Below are 18,756 nucleotides of genomic sequence, written 5' to 3'. Positions count from 1 at the left end.
TTGATGTGTGTATGGATTGGGATAACAGTTGTATGAGCCCCTAATAAAATGTTAAAAAAATAAAAATAAAAATAAATTAAAAATAAATAAATAAATAAATAAAAATAAACGCTGTGCAGGCTGTTGAGATGAAATGACAAGTGCGCTTGGGAAATACTAACCTCTATCAGTGGTAGCAGTTGACTGAGATGCAGATGTGTGCAAGGCGGTTGAAACCCCAAGCCAATACCCAATGGTCTAATAGGTAGAACAACAATTGGTCTGTTCATCTGGAGCAACACTCACTCACTGTCATCCAGTTGAGTTGACTCATAGTGACCCCACAGGGTAGAACTGCCTCCATGTGTTTCTGAGACTGAACTATTTACAGGAGTAGAAACCTAAACCTGTCTTTTTCCCAAGGATCAGGTAGTGGTTTCAAACTGCTGGCTTTTCGCATCACAGCCCAACATGTAACCACTAGGCCACAAGGGCGGAGCAACAGAGGGAGAAGGAGATTTAGGAATAGGAAGATATGGAATGAGAAGTTACTTCCCTCCACAAGCAACTGCTCCCTTAATTGTGATGACAGCAGAAGTAGTCATGGTGGTGCCTGACTACCATTATTTAGCATTTTGATAAAAAATTCCATAAAAGAATCCTGGTTAGAAAGGGGAAAATGTGGAACATGTTTTCAAATTTCCTAACTGTCTGAAGTCAGTTAGACTTAATAACCCCTAAAACTATTATTGCCTTGAGATAATCTTTATAGCTGAAGCCAAAAATACCCCGTTGTCTTAAAAACAAACAATAGCTTAGCTTAACTATGTTTAGTAAAATGCATCTTCTTTAAGCATTATACACTTTTTTAAAACATAATTTTATTGGGGGCTCATACAACTCTGATCACAATCTATAATCCATCCATTGTGTCAAGCACATTTGTACATTTGTTGCCATCATTTTCAAAACATTACCTTTCTACTTGAGCCCTTGGTATCAGCTTCTCTTTTTTCCCCTTCTACTCCTCTTCCATCCTCTCTCCCTCATGAATCCTTGATAATTTAAAAAAATTTTTTTTCATGTCTTACACTGACCAAAATCTCTCTTCACCCACTTTTTGGTTGTCCATCCTCCTGGGAGGGTGTTATATATATAGATCATTGTGATCAGTTCCCCCTTTCTCCCCGCCATCTACCCTCTACCCTCCTGGTATGGCTACTCTCAATATTGGTCCTGAGGGGTTTATCTGTCCTGGATTCCCTATGTTTCCAGCTCTTATCTGTACTCATGTACATGCTCTGGTCTAGCTGGATTTGTAAGGTATAATTGGGGTCATGATGGGAGGGGGAGAGCATTCAAGAACTAGATGAAGTTGTATGTTTCATCGGTGCTATACTTCACCCTGACTGGCTTGTCTCCTCCCTGTAACCCTTCTGTAAGGGGATGTCTCCCCTCCATACTCCCCTCATTCACAATTATATGCTTTTTTTTTGTTCTGGGTGAGCATTATACTCTTAAGATATCCTAAAATTGATTGTGGTGATGTTTGCCCAACTCTTCTTAATATGACTGAACTATTAAATTGTATGATGTGTGAAGTATATTCCAATAAAACTATCTTTGGAAAAGAAATAATGATTTAGGACCAAAGTGACAACAATCATGAAATTAAAGAGGCAACCCTGTAGGACAGTGAATGTTAATTGGGGAGGAACAAGGTAGCAAAAGAGGGTGAGATGTTTGAAGAATACAATCCATTTCACGGATTTGTACATCTTATAGAAAGTATTGAATTCGTATAGACTTTGCTATTTTTAAAATCATTTTATTGAGGGCTCTTACAGCTCTAATAACAACCCATACATCAATTGTATCAGTCACATTTATGCCTATGTTGCCATCATCATTTTCAAATCATTTTCTTTCTACTTGAGCCCTTGGTATCAGCTTCCCTTTTTCCCTCTCTCCCCCACCCTTCCACCCTTTTCAACCCTTGATAAATTATAAACTATTATTCTTTCATATCTGACATCATCCTCTCTCTGCTCTCACCCATATTTCCTTCATGGTCGCAACAACAAAACAGAATTGAAACAAAGAAAATTAGTTAATAGTTGAATGTTTTCTCCCTACCATGTTTCTCCATATATGTGGTTAATGGAATGTCATAAAGTGTGAAATTTAAATAAAAGGTTCTAAGGTAACTGGATAAAATGAAGTGAACCAAGTTTCTTTACATCAGAATGTGTGGATCTGCCAACATACATGACCTATGAAAAGTTCCTGGTAGTTAGCCTTGTCTGGACTGTTCTATGTCATGGGGGGCCAGTGCTCTGGGAACAACTTCTGGGCTCTTCCATTATTATTTCTCTTTACTTCCTGTGCTTTTCTGGAGAATTTTAGTGAAAGAGACTGAGCTACTTTTTGTCTGTTCAGAATCTGAGCTTTGTAGTTATTGGGCTTTGGAGATTTTTGGAAAACACAGGTATAACCGCCCTGTATATGTTTGAGAAACATAGTCATTTTTCTTGCTATATGTCTTGTTTTCAGCCCTTCTCCTAGCATTTATCTTTTTCAAGCATTTACAAATTTAAAATGGTGCTTAGCAGAGTAAAAGTGTTCTCACCATAGCAGTCGTTTAATGTAGTTTGTATTATACAGGCAGACCCCCTTCTACAGATACAGATCACAATGGTAAAGTGCGTGGAATAAAGCTAATTGCGGGTTAATTACTTCTCATTAACACATACAGTTTCAAGTATTTAGTATTTTTCACACATTTTATTCTTAATTAATGTTTGTTTGATGTGCTGGTACTTAAGACTTGCTCTTTGTTAGCACTGCCTTCTGGGGAATTGCAGGTGACCATCTTTCCCCAGGGTCCCTGGGCTCTAATACCTGCTTCCTCTGATGAAACCCCGTTGGCATCCTGCCTATTTCAGGATCAGATTTTTCACTCACATCCACTCTGTATTTTATGATGCTGGTGGAAAATAAAATGTTCTGGGTTTGATTCTGCATTTTTCCTTCCCTTTCTCCTGTCCCTGCAGGTTCAGACTCCCTGGCAGCAAAGAATGACCAGTGGAGTTTCTGGGTTCCACAGCAGGCCCTGTCCAGGGAAGCACGAGAGTCTCACACAGTTGTGTGTCTCCTTGCTTCTGAATACATAGATTCTGACGGGTGGTGATCTGTAATACACACAGGTTCTTGGAAAATGGAAACTCCCCGCCCGAGACCTCAATGCGTGTGACATTTTTTTAATCCTCAACTATTATATTTTTATTAAGATTACCATGTCTCTAAAATCTCATTCTCAACTTGTGTTGCTTACGTGATGATCAAGGATAAATATTTAAGGAAGTGAAGAGAGCCATGCTTCTTGGGAGAAACAACAGGTGCTATCACTTAAGAAAGACATAACAAAGAACCAAAGATTAGCTCCATTGACAAGCTGTCTTTCAACTGCCTTTAACTTTGGAAAAATAGGTTTTGATTTTATCTCTGAGAACATTTTAATATTATAAGGGCCTGTCTGCCAATTTTTCCTCTTTCTTTGTAATAATTTAATTACTTTGTTGTGTGTCTGAGAACATATACTAAGGAGTTAAAACTGTGGAAACTTTTCGCATTTTAACTCATTTTTTCAGGAACTTTTTGAATACCCCTTGTACAGCAACATTACACCACTTTCACTGTGCAGTTTAGTAACATTGATTACAATTTTCGAGTTGTATAATAATCCTCACCCTCCTTTCCTTTGTTATTCCCCACTCCATAAGCATAAACCCCACTGCCCCAACAGGTCACTATGGAATTTTTTGGGTTAGTCTTGTCATTTTGGTCCCGTGTAAATTGTTCTTAAAGGAGCACAATGCAATGCTGAAGGAAGAGGGTATTTTTTATACTAAGTCCCCCGTCCCCCCAGCTCACTCCCATCAAGTCAATGCCGAACTCCTGGGTCAGAAGACACATAAGTACACTGGGGAAGAACTTACACAAATACAATCTTAGTGATGTACTTTCTTAGGAAAACCCTCAGGACCTTCCTTTGCTGATGTGGCACAACATACAATATGTGGAAAGTGTTGCAAAATGTCACAGCAATTGAAAGACTGACTAACTGAATGCTTTGAATGATGTCATTCATGAAAAATAGTAAATATAATGTGGAGAATGGACAAATGTTTGGGATGAAGTACAGCTAGAATGCTTCTCAGAAGCCCGATGGTGAGACTTTGGCTCACATACTTTGAGTATGCTCTCAGGAGGTACTAGTCGCTGGGAAGGTGACTGTGCTGGGTAGAGTCATCAAAGAGGGGAAGACCCTCAATGATATGGATTGGCATAGTAGTTGCAACAGAGGGTCAAACAGCACATGTGAAGGTAGAGCAGTGTTTTACTGCAGGGAGGTCTCAACGAATCGGAGCTGACTCAATGACATCGAACAGCACCAGCTATGTGTGTGTGTCTGTTATTATACCAGCACCTGCTGATTTTAATTACTACTGATTACTATGGTTGCATAGTATCTTTTAAAATCAGGAATTGTGAGTCTTCATATATTGTTTCTTTCAAATTTGCTTTAGCTCTTTGGGGTCTCTTGTTATAACATAGGGAGTTGAGGACAGCTTTTACTATTTCTGTAAAGAAGGCTGTTGGAATTTTGATTGGGAAAGTATTGAATCTACAGATCACTTTGAATAGTATTGACACCTTAACAATATTAGATTTTCTGATCTCTGAACATGAAAGATCTTTTAATTAATTTAAGTCTTTTTTAATCTCTTTTGGGAGTGTTTTATTGTCTAAATCTTTCACAACCCTGGTTATATTTATTCCTATAATAAAATTCCTATTTTATTATCTAAAATACTATTGAAAATGATATGGTGGCCTTTTTTAAAAATTATTTTATTGGGGGCTCGTACAACTCTTATCACAATCCGTACATCCACCCATTGTTTCAAGAACATTTGTACATATGTTGCCATTATCATTCTCAAAACATTTGCTTTAAGCTTGATCCCTTGGTAAAGGCTCCTCATTTTTCCCCTCCCTCCCCACTTCTCCCTCCATGAACCCTTGATAAGTAATATTATTTTGTCATATCTTACACCATCCGATGTCTCCCTTCGCCCACTTCTCCACTGTCCGTCCCCCAGGGAGGAGGTTATATGTAGATTCTTGTAATCTGTTCCCCCTTTCACCCTCACCTTCTCTCCACGCTCCCAGTATCACCACTCTCACCACTAGTCCTGAGGGGTTCATCTGTCCTGGATTCCCTGTGTTTCCAGTTCCTATCTGTACCAGTGTACACCCTCCGGTCCAGCCGGATTTGTAAGGTAGAATTGGGATCATGATAGTCGGGGGAGGAAGCATGCAAGAACTAGAGGAAAATTGTATATTTCATCATTGCTACACTGCACCCTGACTGGCTCGTCTCCTCCCTGCAGCCCTTCTACAAGGGGGTGTCCAATTTCCCACAGATGGGCCTTGGGTCCCCACTCTCCACTCCCCCTCCTTCACAATGCTATGATTTTTTTTTTTTGTCTTTGATGCCTGATACCTGATCCCTTCAACACCTGTGATCTCACAGGTTGGTGTGTTTCTTCTATGTGGGCTTTGTTGTTTCTCAATTAGATGGCCCCTTGTTTATCTTCCAGCCTATAGGACCCCAGATTCTATGTCTTTTGACAGCCGGGCACCATCAGCTTTCTCCACCGCATTTGCTTAAGCACCTGCTTTGTCTTCAGCTATCATGTCGGGGTAGGCTGGTGTGCTTCTTCCACGTGGGCTTTGTTATTTCTTAGCTAGATGGCCGGCTGCTTGTTTATATTCAGGCCTTTAAGACTTCAGATGCTTTATCTTTTGGTAGCCTGGCACCATCATCTTTCTTCACCATATTTGCTTGTGCACCCATTGTCTTCAGCCATCATGCCAGGAAGGTGAGCATCTCAGACTGCTAAATTGTTAGAAAAAAGTGTTCTTGTGTTGGAGAGTACTTGAGCAGGGGCCTACTGTCCATCTGTTTCCTCAATACTAAACCTATAAATATATATACACAGATCTGTTTCCCTCTCCTCATATATAAATAATATTTACATCTGTATATGCCTATATTTAGATCTCTATAACTACCCTTTGCCTCCTAGTCTTTCCTATGTTTCTTTGTGCTTTCCTCTTGACTGCCTATCATGTTCAGCCATCATTTGTGCTTTAGGAATTCCTCTTGGTTACGTTGCCCTTCCAGACCTCTTGTACCCTCCTTGCCACTGATTTTGGATCACTTGTTGTTCCCTTGTCCCTGGGTTTGTTAACACCCACTTCCTCCCCTACACACACACACACCCCCGCCGCTTCCCCTTCTCCCATGTCCCCCTGGAACTGTCATCCCGTTGTTCTCTCTTCCAGCTTGTTTATCCCACCTTTCCCTTCCAGGTAGACATCCTATGTACCATCACTAGACTGAGTATAAGGAAGCAACAATAGAAAGTAAAATAATAGCTACAAAAACAACAACAACACATAAAAACCTTATGAGTAGTTCAGGGTCTATTTGTTGTCCTTTACGAGTGCTTTCCAGTCGTGTCTGATGGAGTGCCATGCCCTGGTCCCACATCTATCCATGGGGACTTCATTGCTCTGCTCCCCTTGGCCCCACCCCCCACCCCTCGCTGCTCTGCTGCATGCCCCCAGAGGCTAGTGAGCTCAGGGAAGGCACAAGTCCCGCTGTGTGTCTCTAGTGTTGTTCCCCATGGTGCTATGGGTCAATGAGGAATGCTGTGTCCTGTGGTGAGGCCTGCCTTGTGGTCATCTCTATGCATTGCTGTTCTGAGCAGGAACATTGTCCTCAGGGCTTGGTGAGCCAGGATGTGCTTCACTCTTCCCCCCCCCCCCTTTCCCCCCTCTTTGACTCCTGTGTGCTCTGACCAGACCAGTCCCTCTTCTTGAGCTGTAGCTTCAGTGCTGTCCTCTGAAGTGAATTCTGGGAGGGAGCGGGGTGCTGTCCACTTAGTTGGTAATGGGGCCAGACCCTCAAGCCTCTTGTCTTGGAGCATCAGGTTGAAGTCTGGTCCCTCTTTCCCTGTGGAGACACAATCAACACCCTCCCCCTGTGTGGGTTAGTGCCCTGTTCCCCAGGTACCCATGTCTTTTTTACCCCCTCCTTTTTAGTGGTCTCCCATATGTATTTCTTTCATCTCACTTTCAGATTATTTCTCATGTTCCTTATTTCTAAAAGTTATATAGTTTGTGGCTTTTTCCTTTTAATGTTACAGAAACTTTGATTTAGTGTATATGTTTTAATTTTTAAAATTTAACTCATTTGACAAAACCCAGTTTATTTACATCAAAACCAGAAAGGATCTATTAGGTAGTGTGGGGATGACAGACAGATACCATGTAATCCCTTTTGTTCTAGGGAATTTACAAATGACTTCCACCAACACTTCTGCACTGGGAGTATTTGTCTTGGTAGGCACATTGCTTACTCTTTTCTCTAAGATAGCAAGGGGAAGTGACAGCAGGCAAACTAATTTTGCTGTTCATTGAAGCAGGGAAGAGCAGAGATGCTACAATGGCAAATGCTTCCCATTTCCTGTCTGGCAGGCATCTGAGAGGGAGCCTGATGTTAAACCTCTTACAAGCCTTAGGCAGGATTTTTAAGAGCGCATGAAACCACTGGTCAGTGGTTTAACAAGTTGTCTATACTACACGGGAGCAAAGCAGGTTGTTTCCCCAAGGGCTGCAACATGTCTTCTCTTGCTAGTAAATTAATGAGTATTGATCCTCTCAATTCTGCATCTCCTCACATCCCCAGGCTGCAAACAAGACCTGGGAGCTGACAGCAAAATAGGTACCAAATCTTCTCTGTGTCCTGAGTCCATTGATAGAATTGGGGACTCGGTGTGAAACAGAGCATACTAGTGTGAGTCCAAGGTGATGAAAGCTAAGGACTGTGCTGTGACAGAACTATGTGCAAAGTTAGACGGAATCTGTGACTGTTACACTGATCTATTACTTTAACTGTCAAATTTTCATTTAATCACAATTTACTGTGAGATTAAGGGCAAAGACAATTTCTATTAACATTGTAGTTTTTCTTTATTTTTTTTAAAAACAAACACCACTTCAGGGGAGTTAAAAAACATTTTTGTTAAAATCTGGTGAGCACCAAGGATACATTGTATTTAGAATGAGGTAGGAAAGCCAGGCTATACTATTTCTTTTATATTATTCTATGTCTTTACAGGTTATTTGACTTCTACGTGAATTCATTTTTATTTTATTCTAATCTATTCTCTTTTCTTTTGTGCAGTGTTTTGGGGTTTATAAACTGGGGTTTATAAACAGCTTCTCAGATTAGTTGCTCAGCATATAGATTGAATAAGTATAGTGAAAGAAGGAATAAATATAGTGAAAGTGAATAAGTGAAGTATACTTATTGAATAAGTATATATACAATGCTGAAGCACATGTTTTCTAATTTGAAGCCACACATCGTTGTGTGAAAAGTTACTAGAGGATTAACACCACATGGTATTTTAAGGGACTATGCACAATATATGTGTTTACTACAATAGCCACAGGAAAAAATTATTCACATATAAGTGTGCCACGCAGTTTATACCCATGTTGATAAAGGGTCAGCTATACTTGTTTTTTATGTTAAAGTATGCAAAATCCCTCCCACTCCTCCTCCTCCTCTCCTTTCTAAATATTAACCTATCCTCCATTTTTAAATTTGTGTTACTTTAAAATGTTACATACACTTGTAATTTCAAATAACCAGTCATACAGAATGTAACTTTTTTTGATTGGCCTTTTTTGCCTTCAGCATATATATCTGAATATTCAGCCAATGTGTTGTTATAGTATCAGCAACTCATTCCTTTTGTTGCTGAATAATATTCCACAGTATAGATATACTAGTTTGTCTAATTCTTCACCTGTTGAATGACATCTAGGGCTATTAAAAAATAAAGATTTTATAATAAACATTGTATACAAATTTTTACATGAACAAAAGTTTATATTTATCAGTAACAATTGCCCAAAATGTAAATGCTGGATTATATCTTACATGTATTGTCTTCATATTGCATCAATCATGGTTTCTCTGTATTATTTTCTTTTGTTTATAAATGGTGATTAAAATAATACTAATGTGGACCTTTTAATAGTCTGATAACTTATATATATGGAAAATTAATCAAGTTAAGATCATTGATACCTGTATGGATTGTGATAAGAGTCGTATGAGCCCCTAATAAAATGATTAAAAAAGAAAAGATAATTGATACCCTTCTTATTGGTTCTTCATTTCCTTTAGTGTTAAATTCCTTATAGTGTCTTCATCATCATAAAGTCATTATTCCTAAGGAGCTCAGAACGTGTGTATCTCCTTTGCTGGCCCTACTTGCACGATCAAGCCATCACCACCAATCTAAACCTTCTGTCTGTCAGTCTCTTAATTCTCACTTCTGCCATCAAACTTCACACGGCAGCACTCACTCACTGCCAATCTCCAGTGACACTTTAGGACAGGGTAGAACTGCTCATGTGAGTTTCCGAGACAGTCACTCTTTATGGACTAGGAGGTCTCTTCTTTCTCCCGTGGAGCAGCAGCTGGTCTCTAATTGCTGACCTTGCAGTTAGCAGCCCAACTCATAACCAGACCATCTGGAGGTCTCCTTCAGCTAGCATAAAACCACACCCCAAACTCACTGCCCTCAAAGTGACCCTACAAGACATGGTAAAAGTACCCCAAGCCTTTAACTGGGAATAGAATGCCACCCTTTCTTTCATTTTTGTGTGTGATTACTTGCTTCATATTTGTCTTGTCTCTAACATTTAAATCTGTTGGTCCCAGATCGTTTGCTTTACTGGCCTCTAGGCTTCTGATTACAATATTCCATCTTTCTCAGGTGGGTGCTTGAGGCGGGATTCTCTCAGAATGAGCAGACCCCCCCCCCCAGCCTAAAGATTGGGGTTAGTTTTTACTATATTTGTACTTTTGGAAGCTGCCGTTTCCTGGCAGACATTAAAGGCTCAGTGTGTTAGAAATTTGAATGAATGGATGGATAAGTGATGTTACAGGTCTCCATATAAAGTAGATATTTGTTAAGAAGTATGAACAAAATGAGTGAATAACGTACATCTCTATTAATTTTTCAGGTGAATTTTGAAGTAATCACATCTGGACATCAAGGCTACCTAGCTATTGATGAAGTGAAGGTGTTAGGACATCCATGCAGTAAGTTGCCTCGATTTTTCTGAAAGCATTTAAATGTCTGGGTGTATCTATGTGAGCAATTCAGATGACAGGTGAAGAGAAGGCCCTAAAATCTAAGGGAACTCATCCATGGGAAGATGTCCCCTCATAAGTCTTCAGATATTTATTTGTCAGGCCCAGAGTCCTATAAAATGTGTGTTGTGTGTAAATGTATGTTCCCAAGTGCCTTTTCAAATGAAAATGAAGAATGTGGAATAGGGGAATGCTGTAGTATACTGAAAGAACTCATGTGGCATAGTGGTTATGCGCTGGGTGGCTAACCGTAAGGTCAGCAGTTTGAGACTACCAGCCAGTCAGTGGGAGTAAGATTAGGCTCTCTACTTCTGTGAGGGGTTACAGTCAACTCCTTGGCAGTGAATTTTGGTTTGTTGTACTTGAACTTTGTTAAGGATTTATACAATTATTGTGTAATCTTAATTTTCCTTCTGAATAATAGCCAGTGCCATTGAGTAAATTCAGATTCATAGAGGAGCCATAAGAATGACCTGTTTTACTTCTTTTAAAATTTAGTACGTTTAACATACAGTGGGTAATACATATCATTATATTTTAAAATACTTAATGTGAGCAACTATTAACAATTGGTCGTGCTGACATTTGAACTTATTTTCAACACTATTTCCCCCTCCTTCCAATCTCACCTGTCCCTATGGCCCACTGCTTTTCTGATCTTGGCTCTTACAATTTATAGTGTGCAGCACAAATATACTTTAGCTGATTTAAGCAGAGAGAAAACAGCAAAAAGTTTATTAAAAAGAAATAATATTTCTGGGAAGGTCCGTCAAAGGTACTGGCCAGGAAGCAGAGGAGAGTGTCTGTAGCCGATATCAGAGTGGACCTTATGCATTTATGCTGAGGAAGCTGCCTTTACTTGCCAGTGATTTAGCAGGTTCCTCACTGTCTCTGCCTTTTCATGGTCAGCCCAGGTTCAAACCCCTGAGTGTGGTTGGATTGTCATGTTGGGCAAGCTTGATCTTGTGCTCATTCCCCCTAGTGGTGGGTGGTTCAGGATAACAAGTTTTGTTTTTTTTCAACTTTGTGTTAGAATTGGGCCCAGAGTTTCACCAGGACATACAGAGTAAAGGCTTTTTCAACCCCAGAACAGAACATTGGCCATGGGTAAAAAAATCACTACAGATGTGTGTGTGTATGTTTATGAGTTTGTGTGTTAGTGTTTATGTGTGTCAGTGTTTATGTGTATTGTATATCTCATAATTACTATGTATTGGATGAAAGCAAGAAAGAAATGATGGCCTTTATAACTTCTGAAGAATGATCCCCAAATATATATGTCACTGTTACTCTGTGCCCTTTTGTTTTTCACTTAGTATTATAATGTTTATGTTTGTTGCTGTTAGGTGCCATCAAGCTGGCTCCAACCCATAGTAACCCTGTGCACAACAGAACAAAACACTGCACGGCCCAGCACAATCCTGAGAATTGCTCCTCTGCCCGAGCCTATTGTTGCAGCCACTGTATTACTTCTTCTTGTAGAGGGCCTTCTTAACTTTGCCAAACCTAATGCCTTCTTAGGGATTAGTCTTTCCTGACAGTATGTCCAAAGTATGTAAGAAAAAGTCATGCCATCCTTGCCGCTAAGGATCATTCTTACCTTACTTCTTCCAGTACATACCAGCTTGTCCTTTTAGCAGTTCTTGGTACTTGAAATATTTTTCTCTAGGAACACAATTCAAATTCATCGATTCTTCTTCAGTCTTCCTTATTCAGTGTCCAAGTTTCCCAGGCATATGATGCGATAGCGGATACCATGGCTTGTGTCAGGTGAGCCTTAGTCCTCAAAGCAACCTCCTTGCTTTTCAATACTCTAAAGAGGTCTCATGCAGCAGAGTTACCTAAAAGCATTACATCTTTTGATCTCTTAATAGCTGCTACCATGAGCATTGATTATGGAAAAACAAACACATTATTATATTTTTGAGGTCGATACATGGTATGATGCCATAAAATTATACCACAAGCTATTTTTTCTTCTCTATGAGTATTTAGGCTTCTTCATTTTTGTGTGATGAAATACTTTTCTGCAATGAATATGCTGCAGGTGCCTTTTGGTGTAACATGTGCCAGGGTATATTCTTAGAAGTAGATTTACTGGAGAGCAGGGTAGATACATTTTATATTTACTAAAATTTGCTGCCAAATTTCTATGAAAAGTGTTGGAGACAGTTTATTTTTCCACCAGCAACATATGGAAGTTTTATTTTTTTCTATATCTTTGCCCAAAATTGATATTGTCAGGCTTAAAATTTGTTACTATCTGATAGGTAGTAGCTTGCTTTATTTTTAGGATTCCTGGCATTAAAGAAAACTAGCTTTTTCATTCATTCTTAGGTATCTGCTTGTACTTCTTACAACCATTCTCTTCATCTTTTTGGGTGAGTATGGTGATACAAGAAATGTATCATATTTGTACTTCTAGGGACATGTCAGCGTTATACTACATTGGTTTGAATAGATCATTAGATCACCCTCAGTAATAGCTTCAGAAAAGACCTGCATGGTATTTTCTGATGAGCGTATTATAAGACAGTTGTCTGATCCCTTCCAAAGGAGTTGTGTTCTCTCTGCTTGGTATTTGCCACTCTGGAGTTGCCGCAGTCTCTGAGTTAGAGCACAGCAGTCAGCTTCATGACTAAGGCAGAAGTCATTTTTGTAGTCTGACACATTGCCTTTTCTTCTGTGTCAACAAGACATTATTTTTTTAAAGTGTCCTTCCTCTTTTTTATTTTTTTGGAAGTTCATGAAAAAGAGCAATGCTATATACCAAACTAAAACAGCAAGGCAAATTTAGGAACTGAAATATCATTACCTGAGTTGAAGCTTAGGAAAAATTCTAGTTTACCTTGGGCTTGGAAAAGTACCACAAGATATTCTAATGCCCATACTTGTGCCATCTTTGGACTTAACTTTCATTGTTGTTGTTTTTAGGTCCCATCTTGTCTGTCCCAACTCATAGTGACCCAGTGAAGACCAGAACAAAACATTACGCAGTCGTGTGCCATCCTCAACCATGGAGCTTACGCTTGAGCCCATTGTTGCGGCCACTGTGTCAGTGTACCTTGTCGAGGGCCCTCCTCTTGTTCCCAGCCTCCCTATTTGACAAAGCATGATAGCCTTCTCTAGAGATGAGTCTCTCCTGACAGCATGTTCAAAGTACATAAGGGTAGTTTTGTCACCCTTATTTCTAAGGAGCATCAGCACCATAATTCAAAAGCATCCTTATTCAATGTCCAACTTTCACATGCACATGAGACAGTTGGAAATGTCATTATGTCAGGCATACCTTAGTCCTCAAAGTAAACTCCTCACTTTTCAAAACTTTAGAGGTCTTGTGCAGCAGATTAACCCAATGCAATGTATTGTTTGATCTCTTGACTACTGCTTCCATAATCACTGAATGTGGGTCTAAGAAAAATGAAATCCTTGACAACTTCAATCTTTTCTCCATTTATCATGACGTTGCCTATTGGTCTGATTGTGAGGACTTTGGTTGGTTTCCTTTACACTGAGTTGTAATCCACACTGAAGGCTGCAATCCTTGATCTTTGTCATTAAGAACAGTGGTATCTGTGTGCCTGTTTTTTGCTAGAGTCCTTGAGTGGCACACATGGTTAAAGCTCTCTTAGCTATTGGCTGAAAAATTGATTGGTGAGGCCATCCAGAGGCACCTCAGAAACCCTAGGGGGCATAGATCTTCTCTGATGCCATGTGGCCACCATTTATCAGAATCAATTGAACTGGTCCTTAGTAACCTATGTTGACAAATGCTAGGTTTATTAGAGCCAACAGCACTGTAAGACAGGTACTATTGCTGCAAATAGCATAGATGTGATACTAGTGGCCAACGCTACACAGCTGCTCTGTATCAGAGCCAAGAGACTGACAGAAATCGACCATATTCTCTATCATGAGTAACCTGAGTTCTTCTTTCTAATCCTGCACGTTATTCCACATAGTAGTTTTTCAGTAAAATATAAGCCATTGTACTTAGTAAAGACCAGAGACTCAATGCCTGTCCTTCTTTCCAAGCTTCCTGATAGGTTCCTCCTATAGTTTTGTCCTTCCTTCAGAGCCCAGACTCCTGAGGTCACAGAAAACAGTGTAGGTGGTCTCTCCTTCGGAGAATGCAGGTGCTTATATGCACTTGGCTTTGAAAACTTCTATTACAAAATAGAAGTGCGAAACAGACTCTGTGCTGAGGTGATGTGTGGTGCAACAGCTTTTGATCTGGAAGTTTTAAATGCTTTGGATGATAGCTCTTCTCTACTTGACTTTTTTTTTACCTTTAAGTTTATGGGGAAAACATGGATAAAAATATTTTAAAGAAGGCAATAATTTGGTCTTAAAATTGGAAGCTTCCCAGGTAATATGCTAAGGCAGTCCCTGTAAAAATGCTAAGTAATAATCAATCACTTATTTCTAGTATGTATGCTCATTAACTTTAAATCATAAAAGAGCATAAATGCAGGTATTTTTTATCTAATACTTTCCTTTCCAAATAGTGGCAAATGTTGAACCTCATTAGTTCCCTATTAAGGCTCCTCTTTGGATTCAGATGGGTTTATGAGTCGACATTGGAAAAGTAGCTGTTCTGTAACTTGTACACAGTTGCTCATAAAATTAATTTTAATATAGTGACAATAAGATGCAAGATCAGCATGAATTGCAGAGAAGACTATGCAGAATCAGCATCTTGCTAGCTTAAGACCCACTTGTAATAAACATTGATAATTCTTGCATTTGGTATGCACACTGAAGTATATTTTGAATTTAGTTTAATAATATTGGTAGTAGAAACTGAACATGCATTTTACTAGCTTCATACTTTTGTCTCCTGTTTTTAAATAGGTGTGAAATATTTGTCTCTGGGCACCATTATTATTATCTTGTTCTATTGGTATATATTTCAGTACCTAGCAAGCCATACTATATTTTAAACAGTTTTATTGCAGTATCATTCTCATATCATACAGCTTAAGCACTTCAAGTGTATAATCCTGTTTTTAGGATACATATACTCCTTACTTTCTTATTATCTAACTTTTCAGATTTATGATAACACAAGTCATGAAAAGATCTACTATGAGATTATTTGGCACACTGAAGATGTATGTATGGCACAAGTGAAAACCTAGATGTGAGGGTGACAGTAACGTGACTGATGGCTAAATTTATGTGTCCATTTGGCTGCACCGTAATTCCCAGTAGGTTGGCAGTTATGTAATGATGTACTTTGGCACTGACTTAATGATGTCATTTGGCAGTTATGTAGTTATCATCAAATTTGTCATTTTGATGATAGATGTCATCCTCTATTTCTGCATAACAATGATTTTTGCATAATGATCTAGTCTTTAGAATTTAACCAAGTCTATAAATGAAGATTGGGTATACTTACAGAGTTGTGCAGCCAGCAACCACAATTGATAGTAGAGCATCCTTTCATCCTAAAGAGAAACTCCACACCCAAGAGCAGTCAATCCCTGTTCTTTCCAATTGTAGACTTTGGCAATAATCCACTTTCTCTCTTTCATTTGCTTGATATCTACATTTCCTTTGAAAACAGTCCTGTTGCTGTTGCTCAGTGCCATCAAATGAACCCTTTTCCCAACGGAACGAAACACTGTAGAGTCCCAAGCCATCCTAACTACTGTTCCTATTCCTGAACCAATTGCTTTATCCACCCTGTCAATCTGTCTCTCTGAGGACCTTCCTCTTTCTCACTGCCCTGCCACTTTACCAAGCACGGTGTCCTTCTCCAGGCACTGGTTTCTGCTGCCATTAAGACAGGAGTATGGAATGTGAATTCTTGCTGTCCTTGTCTCTTAGGAGCATCCTGGCTGCACTTCCTCCAAGACAGGCCTGTTGGTCCTTTTAACAGTCTTTGGCACTTTCAGAATTCTTCTGTAACACTGCAATTCAAATGCATTGATTGATTCTTCTTTGGTCTTCTTTATTCAATGTCCAACTTCCCTATGTACAAAGCAATAGAAAATGTCATGGCTTGGGTCAGGAGCACCTTAGTCCCCAAAGTAACATCTAATGCAGTGGTCTCAACCTTCCTAATGCCACAATCCTTTCATACAGTTCTCATGTTGTGGTGACCCCAACTGTAAAATTATTTTAGTTGCTACTTCATAACTGTAATTTTGCTACTGTTATGAATTGGGAGACCCCTGTGAAAGGGTCATTTGACCCCCAAAGGGATTCTAATGCCATTATCTTTTTGATCTCTTGACTACTGCTTCCATGAGCATTGATTGAATCCAAGCAAGGCAAAATCTTTTACAACTTCAACCTATCTCCACTTATCCTGATGTCACCTATTGTTCCAGTTGTGAGGATTTTAGTTTGCTTTACATTGAGATTTGATTTATAATGAAGGCTACAATCATTTATTTCCATAAGCATGTACTTCAAAATTTACTGTCTTGCAAATCCAAAGGAACCCTATTGGCATAGTGGGTTACTAATGGGCTGCTAACCTCAAGGCCAGCAGTTCAAAACCACCAGCGCCTCTACAGGAGAGAGATGAGGTTCTCTACTCCCTTAAAGATTTATAGCTTCAGAACACAACAGAGGCAGATCTACCCTGTCCTACAGAGTCGGAATTAACTTACTTGGAATTACCTCGATGAAAATTAGTGCATTAAGTCCAAAGGAACAGTTCTACTCTGCTCTATAGGGACATTATAAGTCAGAATCAACCTAATTATAGTAGGCTATTTTCATGTATAAATGGTATTGTTTTCCATATTTACTTTCAGACTTCTCTGTTAGGATAGCGCAGAGGTAGAGAATGTCCAGCCTTTAGGCTATATAAGGCCTGTGAAATCACGAATACCAGCAAATATCACAAAGACTAGCAGTCCCAGCCATTACATTAGGGATGAGTTAATTCAGTGTTTAACCAGTGTGGCCTTTGAATGACATTATACATATCCAAATGGCCCTTGGCAGAAAAAAGGTCCCCCACCCCCCCAGGTAGAGGCATCAAACTGATTTTGTTATGTTGATATTGTATCCTGCCATGGTACTGGAATTTTCAATTTGTTCCTGTTGTTTTTTTTTAATGAATCTTTGTGACTTTCTATATATTGGAGCATATAATCTATAATAGAGTTTTACTTCCTCTTTGTCCATTTGGATGTTTCTCATTTCCCTTTCTTACCTTATAGCTCTGGCTAAGATATCCAGCAAAACATTTAATATAAGTGGAATTCAGGACATCTTTGTTTCACATTCATAAGATTAATAATGCCTTTAGTTTCTCGTTAAGAGGAATGTTGGCAGTTCCTTTTTTTTTAATGTCCTTAATCATATAAAAATTTCCCTTCTATACTTTTTTGTTGAATTATTTAAACAGGAATGAGCGTTTTATTTTTCAAAATGTCTTTTCTTGTAAATATGATTGTATGATTTTTTCCTTATTTCAGTTATGTGATGAATTATGTTTTCTGACATTGAACTATCCTGCAAATATTGTGTGAATATCACTTGGTCAAGATGTTTTTGTTTTAACCTGTATTTCTGGATTCTTTTGGCTAGTGTTTTTTTCTCCTTCATTTTAATATGGCTTACATATCATACACTTCCATCGTTCAGTTGTATTAAAAAAGAGGGTTGTACAATCATCACTACAATCAATTCCAGAACATTTTCTTTCCTCTGTATTTGTTATTAGTTCCTTATTTCCCTCTAACCTCCTGTCCCACCCCCATTAAGCACTTAATCCAGTTACTTCCTTGATAGCTTCACTCATTCCAGACATCATACAGGAAAGCATGAAAAATTAAATTAAATTAAAAGACCAACAGCAATACCAAAATAAACCATAGGGAAAAAAGAAACCTCAATCACACACAAAAAAACAGGAATTATTAAAAACTACAAGTTTTAAATGGGTTAAAGGGAGATCAAATGATCAGATGTCACATTGCAACCTAATTACATCTGCCTTGATCGAGTTTACAGTGTTCTCAGTTCAATAGAGCAACGCTGTTCACTTCACTCAGCATGGTCAGAGGGGACTCATTTTAATACATGTAATGAAGTTGCAAATGGATTTGGGGGTCCCACTGCCATCCATTGCCTTCTGCAAATCAGGTGTTCACAACTTAAACTCTGATACCATTCCGTCCTTTGGATTTGGATATTATTATTTTTCATCCTTGGATCGCACAGGCTAATGTGCTTCATCCATGCGGATGTAGTTGAAACCATACTTAAATGGCTGCTTGTTTGAAGACAAGCCTTTAAGACCTTTATGGCACGTAAGCACCAACTAATTTAGTCACCAATCTTTCCTGTTGTACCCTTGTATTAGTCTAGGTACTTTGGAGAAACAAATCCACAGCAACTCACGTATAAGAGAGAGTTTTATGCAAAGAAAATGTACATCACAAAAACATCCCAACCCAATGCTGCCCAAGCCCACAAGTCCAACATTAACCCATACCCAA

The 18,756-nt window shown here is 39.0% G+C and overlaps 1 protein-coding gene across 6 annotated transcripts in view; it reads left to right on the top strand.

Annotated features, from left to right (window-relative positions):
* The window catches only part of PTPRM (protein tyrosine phosphatase receptor type M), a 707,951-nt gene that overhangs the window by 106,718 nt on the left and 582,477 nt on the right, over positions 1-18,756 (top strand). For all 6 annotated transcript variants that reach the window (XM_045290818.1, XM_045290817.1, XM_045290815.1 and 3 more), the window contains exon 3: positions 10,159-10,237. In XM_045290818.1, coding sequence (XP_045146753.1) covers positions 10,159-10,237 — 79 coding nt within the window. The remainder of the gene's footprint in view (positions 1-10,158; positions 10,238-18,756) is intronic.

The sequence above is a fragment of the Echinops telfairi genome, unplaced genomic scaffold (assembly GCF_000313985.2).
Source record: "Echinops telfairi isolate 266 unplaced genomic scaffold, ASM31398v2 ScPeMD7_57;HRSCAF=196, whole genome shotgun sequence".
Taxonomy (NCBI): domain Eukaryota; kingdom Metazoa; phylum Chordata; class Mammalia; order Afrosoricida; family Tenrecidae; genus Echinops; species Echinops telfairi.
The sequence above is the reverse complement of the archived record's forward strand: the minus strand, read 5'-3'. Positions and strand labels throughout refer to the sequence as shown.